The 17,876-nt window shown below is 39.2% G+C and overlaps 4 protein-coding genes across 4 annotated transcripts; 2 read left to right on the top strand and 2 right to left on the bottom strand.

The window, feature by feature from the left end:
* Positions 1-57: 57 nt before the first annotated feature.
* On the top strand, positions 58-4,569 carry LOC140759732 (uncharacterized). Its single transcript, XM_073096367.1, has 8 exons — positions 58-344; positions 1,325-1,454; positions 1,556-1,683; positions 1,997-2,135; positions 2,322-2,433; positions 3,213-3,276; positions 3,364-3,600; positions 3,986-4,569. Exons 1-8 carry the CDS (start codon positions 201-203, stop codon positions 3,989-3,991), a joined length of 960 nt encoding a protein of 319 aa, XP_072952468.1. The 5' UTR covers positions 58-200; the 3' UTR covers positions 3,992-4,569.
* Positions 4,570-5,011: 442 nt separating this feature from the next.
* Positions 5,012-6,262, bottom strand: LOC140759735 (auxin-induced protein 22D-like). The gene is made up of 3 exons (XM_073096372.1): positions 6,022-6,262; positions 5,637-5,927; positions 5,012-5,393 (listed from the first exon to the last, which is right to left on the bottom strand). Exons 1-3 carry the CDS (start codon positions 6,192-6,194, stop codon positions 5,318-5,320), a joined length of 540 nt encoding a protein of 179 aa, XP_072952473.1. The 5' UTR covers positions 6,195-6,262; the 3' UTR covers positions 5,012-5,317.
* A 4,689-nt stretch (positions 6,263-10,951) lies between these two features.
* LOC140759368 (bZIP transcription factor RISBZ2-like) lies at positions 10,952-15,484 on the top strand. Its single transcript, XM_073095911.1, has 6 exons — positions 10,952-11,591; positions 11,866-11,962; positions 12,925-13,093; positions 13,430-13,505; positions 13,592-13,717; positions 14,901-15,484. The coding sequence occupies exons 1-6, from the start codon at positions 11,067-11,069 to the stop codon at positions 15,321-15,323; spliced, it is 1,416 nt and encodes a 471-aa protein (XP_072952012.1). The 5' UTR covers positions 10,952-11,066; the 3' UTR covers positions 15,324-15,484.
* Positions 15,485-16,248: 764 nt separating this feature from the next.
* On the bottom strand, positions 16,249-17,876 carry LOC140759029 (CBL-interacting protein kinase 7-like). Its single transcript, XM_073095479.1, has one exon. It carries the CDS (start codon positions 17,758-17,760, stop codon positions 16,453-16,455), a length of 1,308 nt encoding a protein of 435 aa, XP_072951580.1. The 5' UTR covers positions 17,761-17,876; the 3' UTR covers positions 16,249-16,452.

Raw genomic sequence — 17,876 nt, 5'->3', positions numbered from 1 at the left:
GAATATTCTTGTACATTCACGTGCGTATAGCGTGACCTGGACGCTGCACTACGCGGCCAGAAGCCAGCGCGGTTTTGATACGATAGCATAGTAGCGTCTTCCGAGCAAACCAAACCCTAACATTTTGGGGCCGGTCGTCCGATCTTCGCCTTGCGAAGCATCCGAATCGAGCTCCGGCGAGCAGAGAAGGAGGGATCGGGATGGTCCACGGTGGCCATGCAAAGCGTCGGATCGAGGAGCGGAGGCCCGGCCGCCGGTCCAAGGGGCTAGAGTTTGATAAGAAGCGGAGGAAGCCTAAGTCCATCTCTAACCAAATCCGTTCGACTGAGCGCTTTCTCCGTAAGGTACTTTTGCTCACGACTTCGAATTCTGAGGGAGAAAGCAGTTAAATTTCTCTATTTTTGGCGGTAAATTAGGTCTAATGTCTGGTTTGCTTGTTGATGCTCTTCAGAAAAAAACGAAGTTGCAGTTTTTAAGTTAGTAGCTATTTTAGGATATGTTTTTTCTTTTTGTTAAATTTGGTGGTTCTGGTTTCTTTTTATTGGTTTTATAAAAAAGAATTACCTTCAATATTTTGCATTTATGTGGTGTTAATATCCTGTGGAATTAGAGGGTTCGTTCTAAAACAAATGTTGCTTGCAACTGCAAAGTAGGCGATAATGTAAAAAGAATGTGATGGATTCTGTCAGATAAATAAGAATTGTTTGACCTGCCTCATCTGTACGTAGAACTTTAGTTTGTTTCGACTTGGCCAGAGGTTTATTCTCCTTGGTTCAATACTTGTCTGTCACAATCTAAGGTAACATGACTTATAGGATTATAGACTATTAGACTGTTCTAAAATTCATTTTCTCACGTGCTTTGGTAGCTTCTACAAACTCAGTGTCAACAAATCGACATGGTATATAATAGGAGATGAATATAACAAGTCATACGTCATAGTTACTACTTTCAATGTGCTTCTGCCCATTTGTTAGTGTACCTCTCTTGATATTTTGATGAAAGATTTGGCTTTCTTTTCTTTGGAGATCTATTTTTGTAGTTTTCTTGATGATCATGTTAGACAACCCTCTCTCTGTCTGAGGCTCGAGTCTACCTGGAAAATCATTGGTTAGGTGTAAACTGATTTAGTATAGGTTACGGACCCTAATAAGGCTTGATTTTTTTTTTCCTCGTTAGTCTAGTTGTTTTTTTTTCCCCAGTCTTTGGGACGCTTGAGCTTTGACATAGTGCGGGGATATTAAAAAATCTAGATGTTGTCTAGTAGGGGATCATGTGTTTCCAGTGCCTCTGCATGGTAATGGCTCTCTCTTTTGGTTTTAAGGATCTACCTCATGAAGTCAGGGAAGCTCAAGAGAAGAAATTGGAAGAACTGAAGAGGCAACAGGAGATTCAGAGTCGTCTGGCTGTAGAACGGGAGATACAGTTGAGGGATAGAAAGATAAAGTTCTTTGGTACATTCATATCTAATCATTTTGGTTCTTTACCCAGATTGTTGTCTTAATTTAAGTTCTATATGCTGTTCTTTTGCTTGAATTTGCTATTTGCTCAATAGAGAGGCGCAAGATAGAGCGAATGCTAAGGCGCCTTGAAAAACAACAACGTTCATCATCTAATCATGTTTTAGAGGGAAGATTATCTGATCAACTTTCAAAATTACGAGAAGATCTTGAATATGTCAGGGTAAGCTATATGGGCAAAACTTCACCAGTTTATTATTGCAAATACATTTCATCTGTTTAATTGTTGTATTGAATAATTATGTGAAGTTTGAGCTGTAAAGTTCTCATATATCAGCTATATGCTTCCTCAACATAACAAGATGGGATCTTATGAAATTATCTACTCCATGTAGATTAGGCAATTTTTATGTGACGTTTATAGTTGTATGGTTACATGAGGTCTGCATTGGATGATTATTGTTTGAACAATTTTTTTTTCCAAGACAGCAGACTTGTGATCACTTTGGTGAGGTATCTGCTTTTTTGTAGTGCAGTTCTATCCAAAGACCGTGAAATATATTTCATTGTTCGCTGGTGGGGATACTCCAGATATTGTTGATAAGAGAAATAGGTTGCGTAAACAAATTAAAGACAATCTTATTGCGGCTGCAGCTTCTGGAAAGGATTTAGAAGGTCATTAACCTATTTACTATATTTCCACTATGTTTTAGATTATCTTTTTGAATTTTTGTGAGCCTTTTAAGTGGCCATTTAATGCTTTTACCACTCACTACATTTTTTAATCTATATCTTTATATGCTACATTTCATAGTAGTAGCTTTTGATGTGTGAAATAATGTGGTCTTGTTTACTGAACAGAAACAGCAAGTGATGATGATGCTTTAGATATGAGTGATGATGACTTCTTCATGTCTGGGACTTCAAGTGATGAAGCAGAGGCAGATGATGAGTTGACGGACAAAAGTACAAAGTATGAAATTTTTATATAATTAATCTTAATGTTCTTGTCATTTTTCTTTTTCTTGATTTCATGAAGGTAATCCTTGTTTTTTTCATTTCTTTCCCTTAGTTAAATTACTTATTAAGTATTAATTTTTTTTTAATAACTTACAAAGAAGGACCCCCATTTCCCATTTCATAGGGGCTTAAGATTTTTAGATGATCCTTTATCTCAGGGCAGGGTTACCTCAACCTATGAGGATGTGAAAGAGGTTCTCCTTAGAGCATTTATATTTATTAGGTGTCGCATCTGAAAAAGTGGCAAGCTCCTTTAGAGGTTAAATATAATTTGTTTAGAGATCTTCATTTTTTAATTCTACTACTTGCGCTCGTGGACAATGACTACTTAATCTGTGAATCTCTAAGGTATATGTGTGCATTGTAAATCATTACTAGATGCAATGGCGTACTACACCACATTAATAATTAAGCCCGATTTCACTAAAAATATGCCAGATGAAACCAAATATTACAAAAAGAAGTTTTGAACCTAGATAACTAGATAATAATTTTCTTCTATGGAAAGATCTGAATTGCTTCCTTAAGATATTTCATCCATAAGCTACTATTACTAAGGTACAGATTGTGTTACCTGGATGCAGCATGTTATAGTGTGATATCATATCATGGGAAGTGGCTGCTTTTGCATATTGCATACATATTGTATTTACTTGGACTTTTAGGTTTTGATCCGTGAGGGAAGTCCTTAATCTATGCTAGTGTTGTTGTTAACTTGTTACATATTTGTAGAGAACCAGCTTCCAGTGCTTCTGGCAAAGCAGCATCTGGCATGTCAAGTGATGAAAAAAATCAGGTTTCTGTTTCTTTCAAGGATGTTGGAAATCCTTTTTGTGCATTGTGATACTTTTCTTGATGTGAGCTTTGCTTATTCTTTCTGCAGCGGCAGTTATCTGATCGAGTGCTCATGCCACCTCCTCGATCGTTACCATCAAGCAGAAGTAGATCAATAGATAAGCATGATTTATCTACTTCCAGCAACACATCTAATAGCACAAATGGACCTTCCTCCAAAAGTTGGAGGCTGGCTACTGCTCATGGTGATAATAGCAATCTGAGTTCAAATTCTGATGCTCATAAACCACGTAGGAAGAGAAGACATAGGAAGAAGAAGAAGCAGGTTTGGCATTTGTACCTATCCATCTACATCATCTCAGTACTGAAAATATCCATATTTTTCAACAGAACTTTGTGGTTTCTAAATAATTGAACGACATCTCATCTTTGAGAAAGTTGGATCTCTTGTTATGTTGGTTATCTTGTTCATTGCTTTCCTAATTAAGACCAAAAAGCATCACGTGCTAGTCCCTTTTTATCTGAACTTTCAAAAGTTACCAGCAACCTGTTTTAATTTCAACGTCATAAAGTAGCACTCTAAATGAAAAAGCTGGCACATTTTTCTCACCTAAAAAGGTTACTTGAGAATTGTTGATTAGCTGCTATTTTAGTCTCTAACCATTTACTGGTGCATGAAGGCTGATCAATTTTGTGTTCTATCTTAACAGGCATAAATGTAAGGCAATCCAATCGGAATTGGGCTGATGTTCTGTGAGATACAAGAATGAAGAACTCTGAATCCTTAACTGACAGATTCTACTATTCAAAGAAAAGAATGCACTTTCTTAAGCAATAGAGATCTCTTGTTCATGTATAACGTCACTTTTGCTGGCCACATGCAATTGTCTGCCTGCTTTGCATATTTTCTGTTGATTATAATTGATTTGGAATACAGTCCTCAAACGTTTTCATAGCCTCATCCCATTAAACGAGTTGCATTCTTATTCCACCACCATGGCATTGTAAATCAATGTCTCTTTTGCGTTCCGACGGTGGATCTGAGCAGTAACAGTGAGGTATTATCAATTCTGCGTGATTGTTTTATACCCAATTAAGCTATTTATGATGCACCAGTACAGGGATGTCTCTCTTGAAAGGAGAACTATGCACAAGTTAGCACATGTACATGTTCAATATCCACCTCTGTCCCGCTTCAATTCAGAGAATGCTTAGGTGATGAAAATTTTATTTCAGGACATTTTGTATATATTATTTTTAATCTTAGTATCAATGTGAAAATTTCAAGTCAATCTCTCATGGGTGGCAAACTGCTAGCAACTGACCTGACCACCATCTCTATATTGTAGCGAATTGGAATTAATCACCTTCATTATGAGGCGCTGAATAAAATCCTTTTCTGGGAAACTCTCTTTCCTGCAATAATTCTCTCTCCTCGTTATTCTTTATTTTAGACAGAGAAAGTAAGAATTTAATAGTCTCGATATTGTTGGAATTCATACTTCTCTGGTTGTGCATCGCATGAGTGTATTGTCGGTGGATTTAGAGGCCTATCGTATTCCTGGATACTCTCTTCCTCCAATAATTCTCTCCTTGTGCATATCACACGAGTATATAGTTGGTGGTTTTAGAAGCATTAATGATGGAAGATTAATTTGAAAGAGATTACATTATCACATCACATAGACATTTTTTTCTCTCTTCTCTTTTACAACTTAAAAAATAATACCCGTACATAAGAAAGACGAAGCATATTTTCGTATAAATTCTTTCCCCTTTTGTACAGTTGCATGCTGGATTTGGTCTACATATGCGTGAGGTAATAACAAGAGGGAAAAATGTCAAGATGACAAGATCAATAGAAATATTTACATGCTTAACTTTTGCTTCTTCTTTTTTTTTCCTTTTAGGTTTGACGGAGCCGGTATTGATGAACTGGTCGTCTTGAGAGATCGAACTTATAAACTTGGAGAATCCAAGCAAAAAAAAGAGGAAGCGATCTCTTGGTCTCTTCTGTGCATGAGCGCATACATCTGATCCTTTCATGGTGTTGCTCCTAAGCCTCTTGCTTCAGATCCTCTCATTATCCTTAGCCTCTTGCAAGAGACAGTGAACATTCTGAGAGAGAGAAAATCGAATTACAACGCGGCACTCATGAAGTTAGCAGAAAAAGCGAAAGAGAGAGAATACAAACTATATTTTACCTCCTTCTAGCTTTATCCGATTTTAACTTAAAGCACTTATATTCCATAGAGCTTATATCAAAATGTGACCTTATCTAAACTATCTCTATGGATAAGGTAAACAGTAAATTTAACCCCACCAAAGAGAAAACAAAAACTTAGAGAAAGATATACTTACTCCCATGGTACATCTCCGACCATCATCAGATCTCCGTCTCTGTCTTCAAATGTAACAGTAAACTGTGAATCATTGGAGGCATCCATCCCTGAGAAGCACTTGAACATGCCATCCAAGGCATCTCTAAGTTCTCTGTAACCCTTGTAGACCTTTAAATCGATCTTTCTCAAGTAAGGAGCTCCATCCATGCTAGCTTTCACGTACAATCTCGTGGCATCTGCCCCTGTCTTGCTTGCGTGGAAATTATTCTTCCTATAAGATCTAATTGGTGGCCATCCAACAACTTGTGCCCTGCCATAATAACACATACATCTATCATTCTATCAATAACAACCCAAAGTTTAAATACACTTAGTCTCAGATTGCTCATCTCTGTATGACTTACTTAGCCGCAGGAGCAGTTTCTTGGCCGTTCTCCGATGACGCCGGCGACTCCTCTTCTGCGTCTTGGAGCGAACGTTTGTTGCTTCTCGGCGCATCGCCGCCGGGCAACCCCAGTGTCAGCTCGGTCGCCTTAAGGCTATCGTCGTCGTTCACGCACCTCGCTCTGCCGTCCATTTGGCGTAATAGATTTTCGTCAAAGAAGATCTAGAGATGTAAGCAGGAAATGGTGAGAGAATGAGAGCTTCTTGTGTGAGGTGTGTGTCTTAAGATGTGTTGCTTTATAAGCTCTATAATGCTGTGAGGTTCACATAATTACACCTGAATTGTTTCCAAAATATCATAATTGCCACCGCATTTTTTAAAATATTATAAATCCTTTGAAAAATGCCATCTTTTCGGTTAAATCTAACTAATCACTATATTATTTAAAATGGTTATAGTTTCTACCAGGGAAAAAGTATTTATATTTTTAGTCGTTTATATGTTTTTGTTCACTTGAACAACTATTTATTAGGAATATTATGCCAAAAACTAACCACTAATGGCAATTTAAAAAAATCTAAATAATTTCAGTGGCAAAAATGGGAAAAGAAAAGATCATAATAAGAATTTATGATGTGAGGGTATACTTGACAACCGGGCCGGTTCGGTTGAGGAGAAGCACCCATGAGAGGCCTGCCGGCTTCGTCCGGGACAGACTGGGCCGGCCGGTTTGGATCGGGCGGTTGAGATTTACCGGAAGGCAGCCCCGCTGTATCGATACCGTTGGATCAGGGGGGAACAGCTCATGTGGGTGGGCCTAAGGGCCCATGGGCCCACGTTGGACATGCAATGGATGATCCAGCGAAGGTTTGCATCATGTTAGTATATTAATGGAGTAGAGCACATGTCATGAGAGGAGGATGGTCGGTTGCTCCACCACCATAGAGGTCAATTTCTTGACAGGATTCAGATTTCTTGATTGGAGAATCTTCTTTTGCACTTTATTGACACTTGGGCCTTCAGTAGTTGGATGAGATCATGACAACTGTTTCATTATTATTCTCATGGAAAATCACACGTAATTTATTTAAATTTTCAACTTAAGTATTTAACCCCTTAGTTCGAAATCAAATGCAACCGTTGGCCTATCGTTAAAAAAAATAACGGTTGATTTTTTTTAAAAAAAATTAGTGTGTGTATCCTTTTTGCTTGTTGATCGGGTTTGTGCTTTTCTTTTTTAAATTATTGGGAGCTGTGATCTATTTATATCACCATAGAATTAGGATCGACTACTTTGGATGCTGATGCTGTACTGTAGGTTTAAGGAAGGTCATACTCTTGAGGTAGGTAAAATTTCATTGTCAACAAGAAAACTTGGATTCAAGAGCTGACAAAGTATTGAGGTTTTTTATGGACAAAATCCATTCTTAGGATTAGTGATAGATGCCCGGATGAAAGGTAAAGCCCATCTTTTTCTGAAGGTATTGTACATGTGATGGATATTTGTTTCTAACTCACAACTGTCTAGGTGAAGTTCAAAGTGCCTTGTTTTTACTCTGCTCATGCAACCTCATACGTACTGTTTAACCAAATATGTCAGAGTAAAGTGTGGACATACGGCAGGTGGGATAGTAGGTGAAACATTTGCTTGTTGATTGTGAGCAGATAGAGATGCCGGTGAAATCTAAAAGATCAAGTGATGTTTGATGTTGCAATAAGAGGATAGGAAGGTATAATAAGGTGATGAAAAATATTTACCAAGCCTGGACTACGGCAGTGACTTAAGAGCTTTATACGGTAGTAAGATGAAGCTTTATCTTCACTTTGAGCTGGACTGCAGGAAGGAGGAGTTCTTGAGAAAAACGGAGCAGCTACTGTCTAATGATTAGTAGGTTGGGGAGATCTGGCTGCAGACTATTTCTGGTGCTGGGGTTTGTTTGTATATGGGTGTAATGTAATGTTGTTGAGTAAGGCATGATATGGAGCTGAAATATTCTGCTGTTATGTTGGTTTACTGTTGAGCAACTTGGATGTTACTTTTGTTATATGGTTTAGTTGATTTTTGATCTTCTGCGAGTTCTGGTGTTAGTTCTTGAGATTGTAAGCGGAGTTTTGATAGGTGGACCAAAATGAATTGAAAGTGGTGTAAATTGAAGTGGCGAGGGGGACCCCTCGACCTCTTCTCACTCTGTGCTAAATGTAAGAACCAGTTCTAAGGTTAGGGGATAGAGGCTTTGAGATCTGTCCCCCTCCAAGGCAGATCTTCCGGATACTAAAAGTATTGGTGAAAAGTCTTAGATCTATTAGTATAGTACAACCTCACAAGAAACACATGGTAAATTTCATTTCATTTGTAAGGAAAGCAAAGCAAGTAGAGGGATGAATTATTGAACACGAAAGAGGAGATATTTTGAAGAGCTTCTTTAGCGGCACTATCAGTAAAAAAAGATATAGTATCGAATCTTAAAGGCGTACAAGATATGAATGAGGAAGACCAAACACATTTAAACATAACATATTAGCTAGCTTAAGTTTCTTTTTAATTTCAAGTAGATCTTGAAGTAGTGTAATCTGCAAGAAAAAAAAAACTAAAGTAAATCACCACCTAACAGACTATGTGAGCTAGACAATATGTGACTCTCGCCAGAGAGGAAAGAGAAAGGCGAACAATCGGACAACAACAAGAAGAATGGCAGATTGAGAGGAGGAGGTGGAGCTAACTCCTAGGAGGAGTGCAGTCAATCGAAAGGGAAATGACAGGGTGATAGGTACAAAAGTAGAGAAAGGGAAATGAAGAGGAGAGAGATAGGGGTGGGGTGGATGGGGGAGATGAGAGAACGGAGCACACCTACTACAGAAAAGACCCTCCCTCGGTAGATACATAACAGATACTAAACTTTTATAATATATAGAGAATTTTCTATTGGCAGTGTCTAGTTTGCTGCACTGTCCAATTACGTTGACCGCTACCACAATTCGAGGATGGAGTTTCATATTTATTTTAATTAGTCAAATAAATTAACTAATTAAATGCTTTGATCGTTGTATTTTTATCCATCCACGTACGATAATATGAATAGTAGAGATTTTTTATATCTTCTCCTTGTTGTGAAATTGAACCAATCTGATCCGATCCGAAACAGTTTGACTTAATTAAGCTTGTAATTTTTTAGAGAATCTGCAAACAATCAAACCGATAGATCTTTATGAATTTTTGATATGTTGTCGTTTTCGAAAAGAGCTTTCTAATGAATCTAAAATCATAGGATTTGGACGGTTAGATTTTAAGATATCGATTAAACAGTAGTCGAAGGTCAATTAAATCTTAGCTTAATAGTTCTTCAATGACTAAATAGGTTAAATTCCTAGTGTGAAGGGAGAGAAATTGTTATAGAAGAGAGAAATTAGGAGTTAAAGGAAGCCGACCAAAGACTTACGTGGTAGAAGAAAGGGGATGAGAGAGAGCTAATAGCTAGAAACAATTAAGAAAGAGATAAAGACACAATGTCAATTTCAAATATTAGATTTTTAAACTTTAATTAGGGTTTCCTTCACATATTTATAGCTCAGACCAAAACAACTAAGTTAAAACTCTAACAAACCAACTGAATCAGTCTTCCTTATCTTCTCGAATAAATCATTCATTTTATCGCAGATAGATTCCGAATCTAGAGAAGTCATGAATACCAAAGCTGTAGATATGAGGTTGGCAATCTTATCCAACTAATTTGATATTATTCGAATATCTGTAAAATATTTTACGAATATTTTCGCGGAGCTAAATTTAGCTAATTAAATAAAATTCTAACTTACTAAGATCCTAACTAAACTAAATAATCAAATAAAATAATTAGACTCAATCCATTGCATCCAATCTCTCTTTGATGTGATCCGATATGATCGGTATTATTCTCCTACCAATTCTAACCTGAATTTTTTTAATATTATTAGCCAAAGTTCTTATACACTCAAACTTAGACTTCAACTAAACTTAGAGAAAGAAAGAAACGGGAGAATTAGAGAAAGAAATAAACCGGAGACGAGAGAAGTTCTCTATATGGATGTATTTGTTCCTACTTAATTTTTTTTAGTTTTTGGGCTCTCATTAGTTTTTTTAACGGGGAAAGTTAAATTATAAAATCTTTTCCATTTTTCAGAATAAAAGTTTAATTCGAAATTGAAACGATATTAATTATATCAACCTAAAAATGAATCTCTAAGGCAAGCTTGAGTATAGACCAGCTCGATTATATATATATATATATAATAAATATAAAATAAAGTTCAATTTGATTACATGTCTAATTAAACCTTATCAAGTTCAGACCAATTAGAGAGGAGAAAAAAAAGGGGAAATGAAAGTTAAATATAAAAGAGGGGGGTAAATGATAAAATATACAATTTAGATTTTATAACACTTTATTGGCAGTTGAGTGTCACATAAGTATATCAAGTGTACACATTTTTTTTTTTAAAGAAGGATTACGTCTACTAATTGTTCACACGTTTTTTCTCATCGAAATAATGATTTTCTATCAATACGTTGTTCAAACTTAAAAGTTCCCCCGCCCCCCACGCGCCTAAAGAACATCTAAATTAGTTGACTCAAATAAATAGTTGACTCAAATACGGAAAGATTAATTTACATTTAAACCCTATTTTTATGAGAGTGGGAAGGAATCCTCCATTGAAGATATATCCTCAAGCTTAAAAGTGCACTATTTGATGTTACGAAACTGAAGTAATTGAATATTATATATTTTTATTAGAATGCACGCAAAAAGAGAGGGTAACTAACGGAAAATAAAGTTTAGCCAGAAAGAAAAAGAAAAATAAAGAAATTATTTGTGAATAGAGATAAGGCGTGAATCACAATATCGCTTTAATATTGGGCGCTAATTGCAAATGTTCTAAGAAAAAAATTGAAAAGGAAAGAAAAATGATGGAGGAGATCAACTATTCGTGTTCCAGAGAGGAGCTTCCTTCTCCGTAGACTATTCTATCACGATTCTGTTCTTCACCTCTTCCCGCAGACCCTTTTCTTGCCCCAATCTAGAGAAAGAGATGAAAGAGGAGGGAGGGATGGAGAGGGTCTTCTCGGTCGAAGAGATCTCCGATCCTTTCTGGGTGCCTCCACCAGGCTCGGCGGCGCAGCCCGCGGTCGCCGGCGTAGGCGCTGCCGGATCCGACGAGGCGCATGGATCGCTGAACCGGAGCCCATCCGAATGGTACTTCCAGAAGTTTCTCGAGGAGTCGGCCGTGCCCGGCGCTCCTTCGCCGCCGGTGGAACCTGCCAATCCGAACCCTAACCCTAGATGTAATCCGAGTTCTAGCATTAGGCCAGGTGTTGCTGGTGTTCCTGTCTCTGTCGTGACTCCGAATTCTTCTGGTTCTGGAGGTAGATTGGAGGGGAGAATAGGGGGGGATGATGGAGGACTTGAGATTAAGGCGCCCATGCCGGTTGTCGCCGCTGCAGGCCCTCATTCGCAGCCGTTGGATGTGGTGAAGACTGACGTCGACCCTGGGGAGTATGCGGCGCTTCTGAAGCAGAAGCTTGATATGTTCTGCGCGGCTGTTGCCATTTCGAGGGTATATCTTGCAATCCCTGATTTGCTGATTTAGTTCCTAATTCCTACGCATGTTGTTGTCTGTTAGTACTGCATCCGTGTTTCTAGCTATTTCTTTTCTCTGTCGGGGTAGGGTTGGATTTTGTTTGGGGGAAGATGGTACAAAAATTATTTATTAGGTTTTAATTGTGATATATCAACTTGTTATTGCGAAAGGAGTACTTTTGTAGTAGCAATAGATTGAAAATATAGAATGTTTTGTAGTGGTTTTCTGAAATATGTGTACTTATATGCAGGGTTCTGGTGTCAAACCCCAAGAAACTTCTTCCTTAGCTGACACCAACTCACAGACTTCAGATGCTTCACAAGTAGTATCCCAAACTTCTGCTAGAGGTATTGATGTTCCATAGTCACATCCTTTGCACTGACTTTGATTCTAGCTGTGCATAGAATTTATGTAGTGTCATCATTTTCTTACCTGGAGCACTGCAGAATCTCGTTGAACCTTGAACGAAGTCTCTTTTTCCTCTCTAGTAGAAAGACGGTAAAAACAGGGTTTCTTTTGGAAGTGTCTTTGCATTTTGAGCATATATTTTTCCTCAACTACTAAATAACTTATTTGAAATGTGGGTCCATGGATGCTACTGATGGCTGACTTTCTGACCTTAATGGTGATGGAATTAAATGCAATATTTTTTATAGATTACCGTAGGTTTACTGGAAAACATGTAATCTAGCAGCAAAATAAAGTATACATCATGCGACATTCAATAAGAGACTAATTAAACTAGGCATTCTAAACCATGGCATTAATGATTTATTGATTTACCATGATTCACATTGAAAACATTCCATTGTCTACATCAGATTTACCAATCTAGGTCTAAATTATTTGTTTTGGTTGCTCCATGATAAAGTATAAACATATCATGGAAATCCCATAGGAAGCTACTAGTCTATACCAGATAATGTTACACATAAAATTTGCATTTCTCCATGTGTCATCAAATCTTTCTGCTATGCAGTATTTAGTTGCATCTTTTACATTTGTCTGTTGTGTCTTTTGCTGAAATTCATGAATAAGAAACTTTTTCTCTTTGCATGAATATAAAAAGAATTTGTTGCTAAATATTTCTTTATTCTGTAATTAGCTGGGTTGTTGCTCCTAGCCTGCTAGTTGTAACCTATTCAGAAGATACTTTTATGTGTATATCGCTACAGAGTAAATGTGCTTCTTGTAAATTATCAATCATTTGTTGGCAATCCCATCATTTGATTTGCCATTCAATTGTTTTTCACATTTGCATCTGTAGAGAAATAATGAGAAAATAGTTCTAACCAACAAAATAAGGTAGGTGGTGGACCAATTGGAGGTCTAGATCCACTTATCTTGCAAAATTCAGGTCATTCAGGAAAGCCAGCTACGAGTAGTTCTTCAAGGGATCAATCAGATGATGATGATCTTGAAGGAGAAACAGAAAACACAGAAAACATGGACCCAGCGGATGCAAAACGAGTGAGAAGGTGAGCCCTCTTTGTAGTAGTTTGCTAGGTCTAGAAATACTTCTCTTTGCATATGCATATTTTAAGAGATCTTGCCTTGCTTTATCTTTTAGCATAAATTAATATATACTGGTATCAAGCACACTGTATCAGAAACAAGTGATTAGTTAGCTAGCTTAAATTCTATTTTCTCCTATCAGCCTTTTGGGTTTAAGATAAATTCAGCATTTTATTATATGCTTTAGCGTTTTAAAGTTTTCTGAGATCCGCTCTAGCAATTCATTTTTTAAGCTTATTCAAAATAGTTAAGGCCAATTTTGATTTGTCTGTCAATTTATTCCTCTCCTTTTCCCCAAGGATGCTCTCAAATCGAGAATCAGCAAGACGCTCACGAAGAAGAAAGCAAGCTCACCTAAGTGAGCTTGAGGCACAGGTATAATCTCATTAATCTTTGTTTATACATCTGATTTGAATAGTATAACTTCACTTTCCAGGCCTCAACTACATATTCCTTTGTAGGTTTCACAATTAAGAGTTGAAAACTCATCCCTATTAAAGCGTCTCACTGACATAAATCAGAAGTACAATGATGCTGCTGTTGACAACAGAGTACTAAAAGCAGATGTTGAGACCATGAGAGCCAAGGTATGCTGCTGCCCAAGCTAGACCACTTCACTCCACCTTGGAACCTCCAGATAAAGTTTTGGAAAGATGCTTTATTTTTTTACATCACTTGATTATGCTTTCCTGTATGCATGAATAAGATCCCTTGAAACTGAGCTCTGCATATGCAAACATCTAGTGTTATAGAAAATCTAAATTGACATTTATATTAACTTCAGTTTTGATGATAATCACAGTCAACTGGTCAAATTGTCTAGACGGGGCAAGATGGATCTCTCTGTGATCCTTTTCCTTCACTGTTTTTGACTGTAAACATGTTTTTATTAGGAAGCATATGTACATACAAATTTTAATCAGTTTAAACCTGGTAACTTTTAGAGCTTTTATAAAACTAGTTGAAACCATCTCATACAGAGAAATATATTTGACTTGGTTTTCCTAAATTTTCCTACTTTCTGCTGTTGTCTCATTTTATAGTATTTTGGGACATTTTGGACCAACACAAAAGGGTGTTATAACCACCAGAGATGGCAAAGAAGAATTGGAGCCTGACTGATGCTGAAAAACAGACAGTTTATCTGATCATGAATGAGAAAACTTAGTAGCTGGTCTGGAAGTACTAGGCAGCTCACAATAATGTTCCACATGGATGCATGCTTGCCTCTTTTTCTGACCTTAATAATGTGGTTCTTTGATTTCTAATCACAAATGTGTTGATATGAAGTTGCAAAACTTATTAAGAGTTATTGAAGGTATCAATGGTAACACAACAGCCTTGTAAATCTTGCAGTCTACAAAAGACTCTGTCGATGATGGTTGGGTTGTTACATATGCTCAGGAGGTTGAATGCAACTGAACATTGATGTGGCCTAAAAATTAGAAGACCGTATTACTTTTGATGTTGCTTTGCTTGGCACAGTATACTGTGATCTGGAAGCACAAGAAATGTAATATATTTAATTACTTGCTTATGTCAGTTACTGCAGGGTATGAAGAATCAGTCTGTTAGTTATGTTCAATCAATATATTGTGACCTGCTGCTCACTAAATTTTGAACAATCAAGACGTCATTAAATTTCAAAGTGGATGCTCAAATCTATTCTTAATATACACTGTTTTTTATTTGTGAAAGACTTTTTAGCATGTGTAAAGAGAGTATAGATGACAACTGAATACCTCGGCAAACTAATATCTGGATGTTCAGGTAAAGATGGCGGAGGAGACCGTAAAGAGAGTAACTGGTGCCAGTTCATTGTTCCCGGCAATACCGGATATGTCGACCATCAGCATGCCCTCCTTCTCTGGTAGCCCCAGTGCTGCAACTCCTGATGCTGCTGTACCTATCCAAGATGATCCAAACCATTTCTTCCAGATTGCACCCCATGACCAGAGAATAAATACTTGCATTGCAGAAATAGCTTCATCTGCACCAGTTGAGGATGCCGTCCATGATACTGTGGCTGGTGGGAAGATGGCGAGAACTGCTTCAATGCAAAGAGTTGCCAGCTTGGAACATCTTCAGAAAAGGATCTGTGGAGGCCCTGGAGGACCAACAGCCTCTATGCCATGGAGTTCTGCTGTCTGGGATCCCAAAGATTCTGAACACCAGAAGCAAAACCAGGTATGAAAAGACTCTGGAAGTGCCTTAACATTGATTTTGTGAGTTCAACTTGCATTGCAAGAAATCTTACTTATTATGGATGCTGAATGTTGTATTCTTTCTGCTCTCACCTCTTTAATTATGACTCTTAGTCTATTAATATCATCTATTCTGATTGGCCATTGCTATATTAGCTGCAGCTTGTGTAAGTTTATTCTCTTTTCTCATTTCTCAAAAAAAAAAAGGTTTACTTTCTTTTCTTGATGTACTTGGAAGGAATTTGAATTGAGAACAATGTGTCGAGATTGTGATGACCACTTTGGTATGTGTCGGACAAAACATAAGGCAACTATGCTTCAAAATTAGTAATGGTTTTTAAAGTAATATCACTTAACTAACCTGCCACTCTAACAAGAACATTCTCCGGATATTCATACAATTTTAGTTGCGGTAATGATGAAGTCTAAGAATTTTTACGATTGCTGATTGCTCCCCATTGATTCTATTTATTCATAAGGAAGGACAAACGTGGTTGAGCCCACCTAAGTACAGGATGAGTGATGGAGGCAAAATTATAGGACTTCTTGCTTTGTTGGAAGAAAAGATAACCACATCGTGCGAGCGAGAGGGGGAACCACTGGTCGGAGTGTGATTGGCCTGACACTACTCTCTTTTCGTTATAAATGCACAACTTAAATGATAATTAAGAATAACTTCATATATAGCCACTGGTATCATAGGGATCTCTTTGTTATATCATAGGTAAGTTAAAAAAACATATAGCAGCAACTGGTATGTTAGCCCACCGGTTATCCTTCGGCAGTTTTGGTTCATGGATTCTTTCTGGTTCATGGTATCTGTCTATCTATCAACGACAATCATGCTTCTTGCCAGCGAGAGATCACTGGGTTCTTAACAACCCTCAACGGAAAATAATGCAGAGGAGGCTACATTAATTCTATTAACAAAGATTAGTGCCCAAAACATTTTTACATCTGCACACACTAAAATAAGACAAATATCTTACTGGAAACCCCGGTTAGCTAATTACTCTACCTAAAAGAACTACGTTAGCACTCACTACTCAAAAAGACATACACCTCCACCTTACAATCGATCGACTAGCTTACAACATGGCGGATGGAAACGAACCCCCTCATAAATCTTCGCTTCCATCCCAAGCTAAAACAATGTCCCCCAGCTCCGACTTCAATTCTTCCCAGCCGAACCCGTCGCCGTCATCTCCTTCCCCACCCTCCACCCTCAATTCCACCAGCAGCAGCGGCGGCGCCACCTCCGACACCTCGACGGTCAGCGCCGTCCCCCATCTGTTCAACCCAAAAGAAACGCTCTTCTTTCGCTGTACAAAATAACCCAACCTTGCTCCGATCTCCTCCACTCTCGTCATGATTCTCTCAACCGACTCCTTGGACGTGAATCTTTGCTCCCTTCTCTTTGCTCCATCGAACAGCCCTGATAGATCCAACCCTGATGATAGTGATATGATATGGAAAGCGTTACAAGTGGTTGTCTCGAACTGCGCATCTCGCGGAGGTGGTAAGTCCATTAGACTCAGCTGAGAGTCTAAGCTAAGCGACCTCTTGAACCACGGGTGCTCGGCTAAGCCTTCTATGGTGAGTCTACTATCTGGATTTGGATCGAGAAGCCGAGAAATTAATCTCCTCGCGGTGTTTGTGATCCATGGCGGGAACTCGTACTCCCTCTTGTGGATTTTCCTATACATGACAGCTATGTTCGCATCGTCGAAGGGGAGAAATCCGGCGAGGAGCACAAAGAGGATGACGCCGCACGACCACGCGTCGGCCTTCGACCCGTCGTAACCCTTCCTCCGCACGACCTCCGGCGCCGTGTACGCTGGCGTGCCGCACGCCGTGTGCAGTCGGCCGTCGTCGCGGAGCTGGTCGGGGAGCGCGGCGAGCCCGAAGTCGGAGATCTTGAGATTCCCCTCGCGGTCGAGGAGGAGGTTCTGCGGCTTCACGTCGCGGTGGGCGACGCCCCGGACGTGGCAGTACCGGAGGGCGGAAATGAGCTGGAGGAAGTACCGGCGCGCGGCCGGCTCAGGGAGGCGGCCCCGACGGGCGACCCGGGAGAGCAAGTCGCCCCCGGGGGCCAGTTCCATGATCAAGTAGATCTTGGACTTTGTAGCCATGACCTCCATGAGGTGGAGGACGTTAGGGTGGGAGAGGCGGCGCATGGCGGAGACCTCGCGGAGGACGCGGGGGCCCATGTCGGTGCCGACCACCTCCGGCTTATCGAGAACCTTTACGGCGACGGCGGTGCCGTCGGAGACGGCACGCGCGTGGTAGACCTTGGCGAATGTGCCACGCCCCAAGAGCCGGCCCATCTCATACTTCCCGAGGAGGACCTGCCCCTTGGGCGAGGAGGAAGTGAAAGTGGTGGTGGCGGCGGCGGTGATAGTGGAGCCATTGGGCTTGGAGTCCATGGCAAATAGACTCCTATAGCTTCTTGTGTCTATGAATCTATTTGACCCTCTGGGTTTAGTGGTGGGGAGTGAGAGAGGGAGGAGTGGTTATAAGGTCTCTTGTTGGTTGTCTACGT

This window comes from Typha angustifolia, chromosome 4 (genome assembly GCF_048772165.1).
Source record: "Typha angustifolia cultivar Huaian chromosome 4, ASM4877216v1, whole genome shotgun sequence".
NCBI lineage: Eukaryota > Viridiplantae > Streptophyta > Magnoliopsida > Poales > Typhaceae > Typha > Typha angustifolia.
Note: the sequence above shows the minus strand (reverse complement) of the source record. Positions and strands in the feature narration are given on the sequence as shown.

Excerpts from the sequence above, each read along its gene's own strand:
- LOC140759732 (XM_073096367.1), top strand. The coding sequence starts at position 201 with ATGGTCCACGGTGGCCATGCAAAGCGTCGGATCGAGGAGCGGAGGCCC. Across the intron at positions 2,136-2,321 it reads TTCTGGAAAGGATTTAGAAG|AAACAGCAAGTGATGATGAT; the intron begins GTCATTAACCTA and ends TTTACTGAACAG. Across the intron at positions 3,277-3,363 it reads CAAGTGATGAAAAAAATCAG|CGGCAGTTATCTGATCGAGT; the intron begins GTTTCTGTTTCT and ends TTCTTTCTGCAG.
- LOC140759735 (XM_073096372.1), bottom strand. The coding sequence starts at position 6,194 with ATGGACGGCAGAGCGAGGTGCGTGAACGACGACGATAGCCTTAAGGCG. Across the intron at positions 5,928-6,021 it reads GAAACTGCTCCTGCGGCTAA|GGCACAAGTTGTTGGATGGC; the intron begins GTAAGTCATACA and ends TTATTATGGCAG. Across the intron at positions 5,394-5,636 it reads GTCGGAGATGTACCATGGGA|AATGTTCACTGTCTCTTGCA; the intron begins GTAAGTATATCT and ends TCTCTCTCTCAG.
- LOC140759368 (XM_073095911.1), top strand. The coding sequence starts at position 11,067 with ATGAAAGAGGAGGGAGGGATGGAGAGGGTCTTCTCGGTCGAAGAGATC. Across the intron at positions 11,592-11,865 it reads CGGCTGTTGCCATTTCGAGG|GGTTCTGGTGTCAAACCCCA; the intron begins GTATATCTTGCA and ends ACTTATATGCAG. Across the intron at positions 13,094-13,429 it reads GATGCAAAACGAGTGAGAAG|GATGCTCTCAAATCGAGAAT; the intron begins GTGAGCCCTCTT and ends CTTTTCCCCAAG.
- LOC140759029 (XM_073095479.1), bottom strand. The coding sequence starts at position 17,760 with ATGGACTCCAAGCCCAATGGCTCCACTATCACCGCCGCCGCCACCACC.